Source organism: Sycon ciliatum, chromosome 8 (assembly GCF_964019385.1).
Source record: "Sycon ciliatum chromosome 8, ocSycCili1.1, whole genome shotgun sequence".
Taxonomy (NCBI): Eukaryota; Metazoa; Porifera; class Calcarea; order Leucosolenida; family Sycettidae; genus Sycon; species Sycon ciliatum.
The window spans coordinates 22036151-22049987 of NC_088650.1; the positions used below are offsets into that span (position 1 = coordinate 22036151).

At 46.7% G+C, this 13837-nt stretch overlaps 1 protein-coding gene across 1 annotated transcript; it reads left to right on the plus strand.

Annotated features, from left to right (window-relative positions):
• Positions 1–1900: 1900 nt before the first annotated feature.
• On the plus strand, positions 1901–13551 carry LOC135822322 (ligand of Numb protein X 2-like). The gene is made up of 12 exons (XM_065335065.1): positions 1901–2504; positions 4826–4929; positions 5654–5737; positions 6734–6863; positions 7414–7495; positions 7884–7911; positions 8166–8273; positions 8601–8676; positions 10082–10155; positions 10440–10759; positions 11040–11262; positions 12328–13551. Exons 1-12 carry the CDS (start codon positions 2024–2026, stop codon positions 12400–12402), a joined length of 1785 nt encoding a protein of 594 aa, XP_065191137.1. The 5' UTR covers positions 1901–2023; the 3' UTR covers positions 12403–13551.
• Positions 13552–13837: the final 286 nt, after the last annotated feature.

Here is a 13837-nt window from a genome sequence, read left to right on the forward strand (position 1 = left end):
TCATCCGTGCTTTTATAAGAACGAAATGGCGCTTTTAGTGACATTTTGCATACAAATCCCCATCTCGTAGGGCGCAGTCACCCAGTTTCGGTGGAAGTGCGCGAGTTCGATTGGGATTCAAGTAGGAAGGGAGCGTCTCAGCTTCCTCGGACCACGACCATTCGACTCAGCACCCCGAAGACTACAACTGGTGAAATTTTAATTTTTGCCTTAACTTCCCCTTTAAAATTGTACTTGTACAACAATGTCATGTAAATGTAAATGTAGGAATAACGCTAGACAAAACTGCAGATGTTCTGATAAAGAAGTAGCCACAATACCACATTGATGCCAACGAAAGCCGGCATGCTTTCCCCCAGAAAGGGAAATTCGAATGGGGATGTGAAATTAGTAAAAAGGAAGGGACACATTACGGATACGAGTTATGAATAAATGTCCACCACTGAAACTAGATACAATACTGTCCGAAAGTGAGACAACCAGGCACAAAACTGACAGAGTACTGAGTGAGACAACCAGGCACAAAACTGACAGAGTACTGAGTGAGACAACCAGGCACAAAACTGACAGAGTACTGAGACATTCAACGACCTGACTCTGTTTCCGGTTTGCACTTTGGAGATGTGTTAGACTTAGATCTACATGTACATGTACATGTACATGACTTGTATTGACATGTACATGTACAATGTACATGTATTGTACAATGTGCACACACACACACCACACCTACTGTAGTCTGTACCTGGAGCTACCTAGACCAGCTTTGTTTGTACAATGTACATGTACATTGTAGGTGTCATGTTGTTGAATGTCTCAGTAGTAGTGAGTCAGTACCCTCTCACTTTTGTGCCTAGTTAGTTGTCTCACGTTCTGACTTTCTCACCGTACTACTTCCAAAAGAAGTACATCAGGTATTGTAACTACAGTGTACTAGTAGTAGTAGTTAGAGTGGTGGCCAACTACTCACAACTCCTAATTCCTATCATATCGGGCCATGTCTCTCTTTCCTTTTTACATCCATTACTTTGACCAACATCCGAGTTTCAGAATGTGAAAGGCTGGTGTAAATTGACGTCGGGGGGGAGGGGGGGGGGGGGGGGGGGGTGCTTGTCACAAAATGAACTGAGAATGTGAATTGCGTATCAATAATTATGACTTGTGATAGTGCGAATGATGTCGAGCTAGAGCTATAATTATACAAATCATCATAGGGTGAAGACCAGTATTACTAGTACAGTGACACGTGTAGTTCAACTAACGTGCTACTTGATTTTGAAGTGCGATGCAACCAGCTACCAGTCACTGAGTGCACACACGTTATTGTGTGCAACGTCGCACAGTCCAGGACAACATCAACATGCTGCATTTCTCTCCGTTCAGTCTCCCAGCATCTTGTACTCCTACCCTCCACTCGCTCCACACATACAATTGTACATAATTTTGTACACACCTCCTAGTCCTATCTGGCACATTTCTTCCAATCTTCTTCTCACTTTTCTACAGCACCTCGAGTCACAGCAGATGTCCTCAAGCTAGTCTTTGTATTGGTTTTATTATTATTTTCACCCTGAGGCCGAGGGTGAGTGAGGCTCGAGGGTGGCCCATGCCTGGCCCTATACCCGAAAATTAGTGGATCATGGAGTGACTTCTACACAGTAAACTGCACTGACTGATCATCTGGCTCAGACTGGCTAGACTGTGCATTTCAACCAGGGAGTCGTAAAATACCACGGTATTTTACGACTCCCTGCTTTCAACGGTTCTTGTGCGACGTGATCGTAAACCTGATCATGATGTCACTTGTCAGTGCAGTAGAGCGAAAAAAATAATTATTATAATCTGTCTCATGCTGCTGTTTCTTATCGATGTATGATTGATGTTGAGTCTTGTAGGAGTCCCTGCACAGGGCTAGGCCTAGGTTACTTTGTCACGTACGTCTACATGGCATGTTTGTTGATACGTTTGTTTCACTCTCAGCCACTAGTTGTAACCAACATTTGTAAAGTTTGTCCTAGGGAAGATGGGACCCGTTAGCGGACCAACGGGCATTTGTATTCAGTGTGGAGTTGTTCACCCTCTCGATGCACCGCACACGTATCGTTATGTTGGCGAAGTCGACAGCGAGCTGCTTTGCCAGATTTGCCTTGTTGGCCTGTTAGAACCCGTGGATACGCCTTGTGGGCATACATTCTGCTTCTCATGCATCCGTCCCTACCAGAGATTGAGAAAATCATGCCCAGTCGACAGGAAACCTTTGTCCAGGTCTGAACTGCGCCCGTCAGCAATGCTGGTCAGGAGACTGCTGGACAAATTGCCTGTGCATTGTCCAATGCGTGAGAACTGTCAGGAAGAAGTGAAGCGTGCTGAACTGGAGGAGCACTTGCGATCTAGATGCCCAGGCATGCTGGTTCCGTGTCCACGGGCGGAGATCTGCGGATGCGAGTTTGTGGGGCCGCGGTGTATGTTGGAAAGACACCTGTGGCCGTGCTTGGCAGCTACAGGTCAGTGACAAACGTTACTGCTGTTATTGACGGCATGCTCTGCTTTGCAAGCCAGTGTGTAGAGTAGACACTCCCTACAATGTCTGAACATGATTGTGTTGAACAGTGAACAGTAGTAGCACATGATCAATGTCCATAATGGGATCTTTGGCAGTTTGGTCTCAATCTCCACTGATGCCTTCAGGCGTGTACCCAGGGGGGATTCCACAGGGTTCGGATGAACCCCCCCCCCTTTCTGTCAGCCGACTGAACGATTTTTTTCCGTTTTTCTGTCTTTTGTTGCCCTGCGCTGCGCGTCGCCGTGCTGTCAACGAGTCGTCAAGTCGCAGATTCTACGACTTCATGTACTTGACGTCTTCATGCACTACGCATGCGCTGAAACACACGACGCGCCCGAGAGTTGGTTGACGTGACTTAGCTATTAGAGAGGTTCCGGAGTACGATTTTTCGTGCCAAAATCCGTAGAGGTGGTACGGATTTTTCATATGTCGTTTTCGAGCTGTGAAATGTTCCGGAGTGCGGAACTTATGTGTTTGCCGTCATTGCCTAGGTTACGATCGTAAACACGTCATATTCCCCGCACTATACCTTTTTATTTTGAAAATATGTACCGAAATCGAAACTTCCTGCGGAAAATCGATGTTTCTCGGACCAAATTTGTACGCGAAAAATCTGTCTGCACTCGACGCAAAATCTCCATACGAAACAGGGTTCGTATGAAAGCCAGTCCACACGGTTTCTCCATGCCGAAAAATCGTATGAAGCACGCCTCAAAAAGATCCGTAGCGCCCATACCAATTTTGGCACGGAAAATCGTACCCCGGAACCTCTCTATTTACTACAACAGACCCATGTAATCCCCCTCCCACCGACCCTGTATACGCGCCTGGCCTTACCAATATCATGTTGAGTTGTTTGTATCAGGATAGGAATGAACACACAGTGTCCGTGCCCTTGTACGATATACTAGTAGCATGATTTGACTCTATTTAATCACACGGCAATAATCACACGGCAATAATCACACGGCAATACAGTCAGACCTCGCTTAACCGCACACATCTGTTTTCCACAAAAATATCCGGATAGGCGAGGGAACCGGAAAGCTGAACACACATACTGTATATGCATGTCAAAAGCAGTGACATCGTACATACATACATGTACATGTAGACTAGACCGTAGACGGGTCCTATGCAGTACAACCAGCGTGCACAGTATGTAAAACAAGCGAGAAAAATGACAGGTGCATGCAACTGAGTGCTGTCCGCATGCACTCAGCAGGTCAAGGACCTCATTTGCTTGTACAACTCCCTGATTCTAGCTTCTGCAAGCCACATGCAACCGGATACGACGAAGCTTTTTGTACACATTTTAACCAGTTTGTACACAAAATCATGCACCGGTATGCGGATCGCGAGGTCCGGTTATGTTGTATGCATAACATATGCTGCACATCGGTAACCAGCGATTTTCTTCCGGATGGCGAGAGATCCGGATAAACGAGGACCGGATAAGCGAGGTCTGACTGTACAGTGGAGATTGGATATGACGACAAATCGAGCTTAGCGACAAAATTCTGTTGCCTAAGTCGTTTAGCAAGTCCTTTCTGTACATTATAGATCGGGTATAACAACCTCGAAAATAACGACAGATCGAATTTACTGACACTTCGTTGGTGCTTGAAGACCTGAAAATGCATAGAATAGAACGACTTTCCTCTTGTTTCGGGCGGAGTGGCATGCATGGGACATGTCTGTGGCACATGCCCGGCCCTCTGGGTCACTCCACGGGTGTTAGTCATTGCACGTTGTAGCCGCAGTGCAGCGGTATAGTTGCTATTGCTATGCATGACGTTTGGCTTGAACTATGCATGTAAGACACATATGATGTACAGTGCTGGCAACTGAAATCCGACCCCCCCCCCCCCTAGCGGTGCGCTAGCCGCGTTAGCGACTCGTACGAGACGCTAGGGAGGTCGGATTTCAGTTGCCAGCACTGTACATGTACATACACATCTGAAATCCATATACATTATAATGCACATGCATATCTGCAATACATTTCTGTAATTTTGAGATACATATTGCATACTACATATGAAGATCGGGTTTAGTGACAGATCGAATATAGCGACATTTTGTTTTCTCCCGAAGGAGTGTCGTTATATCCAATCTCCACTGTATATCGCCATATGTTCATTAGTTGCTGTTCTCAAGATACTTACCCAAAGTGTACACACCTGGTCTATTCCCTAGGTGATTCAAGTGTTTGCTTCTGTGTTCATTGCACCGTCTGGATATTTATGTTGGGGCAAGCAGAGACCAAGAAGGCTATCGTGTCTGGAGAAGCAGTTACAATCGAAGTACCAAAAGGAAGTGCCGAGCTTGGCATGAGTATTGTCGGTGGTGCTGACACAAGACTGGTAAGAATACTAGTACTCTGTGACTGCTAGTACTTGTACCCATGTGTACTAAGCTACTCAGCGTTCATGGCCTGCTGCTGCATCTTGCCTGCTGCTGCATCTTGCCTGCTGCTGCATCTTGCCTGCTGCTGCATCTTGCCTGGTGCTGCATCTTGCCTGGTGCTGCATCTTGAGCGAATATGAACCGAAATAGTAAATAATTATATAATCTTTGAAACCAACTGGCGTGCATCTGCCTCCCTCCACCCCCCCCCCCCCCCCCCCCCCACGCGGTCACCTTGTCACAGTTTTGCTTCTCTATGTCACTGTACTGGCCTTTCTTGCATGGCAATCTCACTCATATATCTCTCCCTCTCGACTATCGCTCACCAGTGCACCAGTGCAAGGCAAACCTACTACTGTGTTTCACTGGGCCTGGGCATAGGTGTGACTTGCTGTGTCTTCAACCATATAGCATGATATAGCATGATATAGCATGATATAGCATGATATAGCATGATATAGCATATTTGCCCGTGGATACTACTTGGCGTGCACACTGCAGAAGGGCATAGGCTGCATAGGCAAAGTTTTCTTGCATGAACATCTCTCTTCCTAACTGTTAGTACATGTACAGCAGGTGAAGTAGTGTTTGCCTTACTCAGTGTCAGGTCTATATGCACATAGCATTGCTGTGTTGGTGTGTATGTGTGTGTCTGCATGTGTTCATTGCTTGCTCTTGCAGGAAGGAATATTTATCAATGGAATCACTCGCACAGGTGTGATAGCACGTGATGGGCGTCTTGCAGTCGGTGATCAAATCTTACAGGTAATGTTTGGACTGGAATGCTTAGCACACGTGGTACAGCCATGGTAGTCATAGTATCCGTGTTGCCAAGGTAACTTGGCAACACGGATAGTACTGTAGCAAGAAGGACCCATGAGTGTGTGTGATCCCCGGTAGCCTAATCGGTAGGGCACTGTCCCGGAAAGACAGGGGTGCTGGGTTCAAATCCCGCTCGTGGATCCTTCTTTTGCACCATTGGCGCCTGGCAATGGCTCGAACCCACGACCCATCGTACCCCCCGCGAGTAGGTTCGGTGTGAGGACACAGCCTGTTGGGGCGGGGGAGCAGTGTAGCAAGAAGGACCCATGAGTGTGTGTGATCCCCGGTGGCCTAATCGGTAGGGCACTGTCCCGGAAAGACAGGGGTGCTGGGTTCGGATCCCGCTCGTGGATCCTTCTTTTGCAACAGTAGTACAGTACTATGACCATGACCGTGGCTGTAGTACGTGTAGTGCTGCAGCTGTCACAGTTGTAGCTGTATCTACAGTACAGTGTACTGCAGCGTGGCTTACGTCATTATCTCTGGTGTACTCAGTACTACCATGTCTGATTGGATAGCAGCTGTCTTTCATGGCCACAGTGGAGTGATCTACGTTGTCACTGGATTGAAATGGGACCAGGAGAATGCTGCATGCATCACCTCTGGCCCTCTCTCTGGACCCCAGTTGCAAGACTACTGTGCAGGTGTCTAAAATTCCCTTTAGAAGAGGTTTGTCCAACTGAAGGTGCTATAGCCAGTCCTGTGGCCACTGACAGACTAGCTAATGACAACTACCTATAGCCGTGCTATGCAATACCCTGGCCACTACCAAAACACAACTGATTGCCGTGAGTGAAAACTGGTCATGCCAACACTAGACCAGCGGCCAGATTAGCTGCTACACCAACCAGTGATGTGTGATTGTTCTGCTATGCAGAGAGACTGGCACTCATACTACATTCAACACTTTTTGTATCTTATCTTTTTTTGTGTGTTCAGGCAAATGGACACTCATTGCGCAATGCCACATTCCAGCAGGCTAGAGCTGTTCTGGTAACTCAGACGCCAACCGTGACATTATGTATCCTGCGTGGTAAACTATCGCCAAGCCTGTTTCAAGCAGAGCAAGGTAATACTAGCTCCGTCAGCACAGCCTCGCAGACTGAGTATGGGGTTTTACCATGCAGCTTACAGTCACTGAGTGTGATGCCGTACTCTCTCTCACTCTCTCTCACTCTCACTCTCTCTCTCTCTGTCTCTCTCTCTCTCACTCTCTCTCTCTGTCTCTCTGTCTCTGTCTCTCCCTCCCCCCCCCCCCCCTCTCTCTCTCTCTCTCTCTCTCTCTCTCTCTCTCTGTCTCTCCCCGGGCTCCCCCCCTCTCTCTCTCTCTCTCTCTCTCTCTCTCTCTCTCTCCCCCCCCTCTCTCTCTCTCTCTCTCTCTCTCTCTCTCTCTCTCTCTCTCTCTCTCCCCCTCTCTCTGTCTCTCTCTGTCTCCCTCTCTCTGTCTCTCTCTCTCTCTCTGCATATATGTTTAACCATTGGTGCTTCTGGCCTAGCTACTTGCCTTTACTTCATTCACTAAGACTTGCACACCAGCATATCAATGAGTACATCCAGTCTGTGCCGACATTGATGCACATACATGTATCTGTACGCTGTGGGGTTGTCTTCTTATTCAGTGGAGCACCATCGCATACCCTTGTGTAGATCAGTAGCTGACGACCATGGCCTGGGCTGGGGTGTTCGCTTTGACTACAAACAGTAAGTTGTACAGGCAGCTGTCAGCACACATTGTTCTTTTCTTACGGGCTTATCACACAATGTGCCATAATTATGTGATATGACTGTGGCTAGTCATAGCTATTGTAATAGTCTGTTGTATTCTTGATCAGGGGGGGGGGGGGGGGGTATGCCTTGCTCTGCTGTGCCAATAAAGGATTCCATGTTTTCTTATTAAATTTTATGCCACATCAATCATGCGCGGTGTTGATGTCATACTGGATCATGAGTATGTTAGTAACACAGTGCATGGCATGTATACTCATAGTGTACTGTTGTGTTTCTTGTGCTGTGTACTGTGTGTGGTGTGTGGTGTCCTGCTGTGTACTGTGTGTGGTGTCCTGCTGCATTCGTGTTCTTGCACTGCCAGTACAAGTGGGATTGTCGTTCAACAAATCGTAAGCATACCAGACTCATACATTGCACAAGAAGTAGATGCATGATAAAGCACGGCTTGGTGGCCTATATCATATGGTGTGCATGTGTCTTGAGTAATCGCTCTGTAGTTACTCAGTAGTTATTTTATGTGAGGAAAACAGGAAATACTACTACATGTATTGACAAGCAAGTACTTGTAATGTCTTCATACAACCCATGACGTTTTGCCTACTCCGTCAATCAAACATTGTCATGTGCCATGTGTGCTTTCCAGCTGCCAGGCTGCAGTGTGGAACATCTGAATGTCGGCGATCGGCTCGTCGAAATCAACCGCCAGGATGTGCAGAATTGGTCACAGGAAGAAGTTGACCATCTTATGCAGGTAAGGTGCTTGCCTTCTTGTATCTCTACCTGTTGTGCAACGGACCTCCTTGGAAGTTAAGGTAGTCCGTTGGCTTGTTGTGGATGCCAGTTACACGTTATGATCATCGGCATATAGCAAATTGGGAGTACCGGTATTGCTTGAGTGCAAACTGCAAAGCAAGTGAGTTGCTTGAAACAAGCCTTGATGGCTTACCAGCCTGTTTGGTCAGGCGGTGAGGAAATTGAATGCAAGTTATCCAGAGCCAATCCTATCATTCTCCAAACTTCTATATGATGAAGATGGCTGACTCAGCGTTGCGTGCTGCTGTATGTGATGCCCATCCAGGTGTCTGGGATCAATGTGGAGTTGTTAGTATCGAGGCAAGTCAAGAGTGTCTCTCAGCCACACAGTCTACAAGGAGGTAAATGTGCTTGTTATGCACACCAGTGTACACTGCAAGTACCAGCAAGAGCGTGTAGGTCTTTGCTCTGTCAACGATGGACCACTTAATGTCATACTCTGCACCCTGGTCCTGCAGTGCCCACAAGTGCTTCGACCGCAGCCATCACGACTCGGAGCTCAGGAGAGGAGAAGCGGTACTTCAGGCTTTGCGAGACACCATTCAAAACACGCTATGGCAACCACCTCACGACTATGAGGTACGAAAAGTACCGCAAAAGCACGCAGCTGTCGAAGCACCTGTGGGCACTGCAGGACCAGGGTGAAGAGTACGACATTAGGTGGTCCATCGTCGACAGAGCAAAGACCAACAGCAACATCACGAAAATGTGCGTCCTGTGCTTAGCAGAAAAGGTCAATATCATCCGCGCTGACACAGCCACGCTCCTCAACAAAAATCAGAATAATTAGGCCACAACAAAAAGATTTCGTGTTTCCGGTCGGCACCCCCCGAAAAAATACGCCCGGTCGGTCGGAAAATTATTATTTTTTGGTTTGAAAGTTTATTTCCCTGCTGTATTCATAGACATGAGCCAAATTGAGAAAGTTTGGATCAGACACTGGTGATACACAATATATACATATTTACACATGGAATATGGAGTAGAATACCACCGCGGGACGCAGTAGATGTATTGCATAGTTCAGAGATTTCTGAGAATTGTATGCAATACCAATGGGTCAGCATCAATAGACGCATAGTACTGACATTGACACAAAAACATGCCTGCACAAAATTGCACGCACACTACATATAGTACTACTAGCTACTAAAGCTACTAAAGCTACCAAAACAAATTCCATAATTTTTGAAAAAACGGACCCGGTCGGCCGACCGGAAACACGAAATCTTTTTGTTGTGGCCTTAGTATCAAAATGTCGACACCAGAATAAGTTCTACCTCTCGCGCTACAGCTCTGGTGTCTCCTTTATGCCGTCGCTAGCACCTGCATGCCCTCACTGTAACTTGAATTTCACCTCTCCTTCTCTCCCTCCTTTTCACCTCCCATGTAAAAACTGACACCACCCGCACCATGTCTCACTAACTTGAAATGTCACACCAATGTCGTGCTTAACTACCTTTGCGCGCTTTACTACCTGCCTGGGTATAGATTTGGACCCAGATGATGTACAGGTTATCAGTTGTCTGAGGATTGCCTTAGCTTTGCTATGTGCATGAAACGCAGGGTTACAACAATGACCTAGCCGGGTTGTCTCTGTTCTGTTCTGCCTAGTTGTGGTAATGCTCCAATCTTGTGCAGTTGTGGTGTTGAGCACTCTAGGCAATCTCACTAATCTGGGAACTCTCGCTATTGTGTATGTGTGTATGTGTGTATGTGTGCATACATACCAATATAATTGTATAGATGATGAAGTGGATGGTACTCATGTCAATAGCATCCAGTCCCCAGGAACAGAGAAGATAGTTATTGTCACAAAGGTATGTACATGTATATGTATCAGAGATGGTCCCCAGCTAAGCACTGCAGCACAGATATCCTCTATTGACTATTCACATGCGCATAGCTTGACTTCAACCATAGGACTCAAGAACATGCCTACGATGCACGTATTGAACATCTTTCGTGTGAGACATCTGTAATGTCGTAGAGCTGTACAGCTAGCTATGCCTGTGGAGCTGCGCTGTCAGGTCAATGTGTTTCCTCAGGCCTGCCCTCTTTTGTCAAGTGCCCTTCTCTGCTGGCTGTATGCATACATGTGCAGGGTGGTACCGAGACCTCACTGGGAATGACTGTGTCAGGCGGTGTTGGTACGGTACACGGTGACTTCAAGGACTTGCCCGTCTTCGTTACCAAGCTAACCGACGGTGGACCTGCAGCACGCACCGGGCAAATGCAACGCGGTGACATTCTGCTGTCCATCAGAGGAACCAGCCTAGCTGGCCGTAGTCATCAAGAAGCAGTTGCACTGCTCAAGTCTGCGTCGTTCAGCGACAGTGTGCGCTTTCATCTGATCCAGGGCGACCCAAACACTCCCGGCGCTGGACTCTCTTTGCATTGGCCATTATGGGTTACATCCGTTAGGTAAGCTAGCGGTAGCTTGCATGGCATGTCAACTACAGTATGCATGGACTCACTGCTCTTTAGAGCATACAGATTTCCTCTTCTGGGCTTATTTTGCTACATTTCTCGATGAATGCCCTTTAATAGTTGGCCAATGTGCAAAAGTACTTCCGAAGAAAAAAAGGTATTCCACAGATACCACCCTCAACACAGATCCGATTGTTCCAGCCGTGAGATACAATTATCCGTGGTTGTCATTGCGTGTGGGTTTTTTTTTTACTTTGTTCACTTCCGTATTCAGCTACAACCAGGTTCAGAAGCGTGTCACGCTGGCTTTTGAAGAAGGCTCGCCACTCGGCATGTGCCTAGCTGGTGGCAGTGGCTGTGATGAAGGTGATTTGCCCATATTCGTCAAGGCAATCAGTCCAGTCGGAGCTGCCGCCGATACGGGAATGTTACACCCCGGAGATCAGATACTCGGTATAAATGGTCAGCCATTGGAAACTGCTTGCACTCTTGATGAGGTATGTGATGGACCTCTCTTCTCCAGTATTATAATATTTAATAGTAGTATTATGGCATTATGCATTATGCTTAAAAAAATGTATGCCTTGTACCTGCTATTCGTCATGCTACTGTTCCACAAGTATGGCTACCAGACCTGGTCCATATCAAGATATCACAGAGCATGTAGCTATGCCTCATACCGGTAATCATTTCTTTGGCTACAGTCAACTTCGCTAATAACGACTGCAGGTATAACGACAGAATTTCCATGCCCAGAGCAAAGTCCCATCTATCTGTAATACATATAATGAAACTTCGGTTTATAAAGACACTTCCCGAATAAGGACACTTTTCTGATGCCCGCCAGGTGTCGTGATACGCAAAGTTGACTGTACTTCTCAGCTGGAATGGTCGCTGGATCACGACCCAGCGGCCGCCCTTGTCACACCTGCTTCACCAACATTAAAGACTGGATTCATCGCTCACATACAGTAAAACCTGCTGTCAAGGCAGCGACCACTCGGATAAGATAAGACCACTCGGATAAGATAAGACCACTCGGATAAGATAAGACCACCTGTCCAAGAGGACCACTACAACCAGGACCAAGGGATGCTTTTTTCAGTCAAATGACCCTGGACAAGGAGGCCACCTGGTTACAAAGACCATGTTTTGAAGGTCCCTTGAGCGGTCGTCTTAGACCGGTTTCACTGCACACTGCAACCGCCCCTATTTGTCTTTGTCTTCACTCTGTTCATCAGCGCATGTACAGTAAACCTCCAAATTTAGCGAAGAACATTTTTAACATTTTCATGTTGTCGAAAATTAGCAACGATTTATTATAGCAATCCAATAATCCCATTGCACTTATATAGCTACTTCGAAGTACATGACCGTACAGGCAACGATCTTGGAACAGTGGTCCCCGAGTCCCAGCTGAGCGAATTTGACGCATTGGCTAAATCGGCTAAGACTTCTGTCGCTAACATTTGGGGTGTGCTTTGCAATGCTGCAGTCTTGCAATTCTCATAATCTTGATCAGTTGTTGCTGTGTGTTTGCATTGATTACCATCTCTTCTCAGGTTATCGAACAACTAGCTCAACTGTCTTCTCCTATTCGTCTTGACATGGCATCAGCTCCAGGAACAGATTTCTAGTGCACGTAGCCGCCTGGGTTACCTCAATACACATGGACAGCTGTAGTATCAATACACATGGACAGCTGTAGTATCTAACGGATGGTGACTACAAGTAGACACACACACACACACACACACACACACACACACACACACACACACACGAGCACTTTGAACTTACATAATCATAATGCTGTACTCGCACAAGTAGACACACACGCACACACACACACACACGAGCACATTGACCTTACATACCGTATTTCCTCGATTAATAGACCCGGTCTTTTGTTTTTTGAAGAGGGTTGGACCCCCGGTCTCTTATTTGGGCATGGTCCATTATTCGAGCACGGTCCACTATATTTTCATCGGCACATCGCTGGAAATGGTGAATTTTGTAATACGTCATAATATAGAAGTTCTATATTATGACGTGTTAAAAATCCACCATTTCCAGCGATGTGCCGATGAAAATATAGTGGCCCGTGCTCAAATAATGAAAGAAAGCACTAGCCACTACAAAAATTGTAGTTGCGCAACCTAAAATCGCGTCCTTTTTTGATCCACCACGTGCTTTCTTAGTGCGCATGCGCAAAGCGATGAACTCAAATAAGAGACCGGGTCTCATATTCGGGCATGGTCTACTATTTTTCCGTGAGGCCTCTAGGAGGGTCTACTATTTGAGCATGGTCTATTATTCGAGCATGGTCCATTAATCGAGGAAATACGGTAACCATAATGCTGTACTCGCACAAGTAGACACACACGCACACACACGCGAGCACATTGAACTTACATAATCATACTGCTGTACTCGCGTACTAGTGCACATGTGGCTGTATACATCGCTACATGTACTTGAAACTCTCATGCAGGGAAGATCAACGAAATCCCTTCTCTGCAAGCATTTCACAAGCACACACAGTAGCATCACTGCAGCTCAGAACACGCTGTCATATACCTGTATGGCTGTAGTTGGAGCTCTGTACTGCTGTGAATTGAGCACTTTTCCAGCGGTTTGCCAACCGTTTCTCTGTAGCTTATAACCACATGTGTAGATCATTGCTTCTCTTGAGGAAGTATTGAGATGCTCTAACCGGAATCTGCAACACTTGAACAATGAATGGCTGCAGATTATCTTGCCATGACATTTACTCTTGCTAATGATTGTCTATGACTGCGTGGTTTGTGCAGACACAACGCAGCAGGGTACCCTTTCTCTTCGCTATGTACCATGATGTACAGATTGCTATGATAACTTACTGCATAGTATGCTGGTCGGACAATCCACAAACCCAGTTCACTGTTACTAGCATCTGACTGACATCACAGCCTGCTAATGCAGTAATACTAATGGGCTGCAGGCATGATCAGTATCTACCCTACACTACAGTAGTGCTAGAGGCATACTCAAATACAGCGCACCATATGCGGATGGGGAGCAGCGCACGTG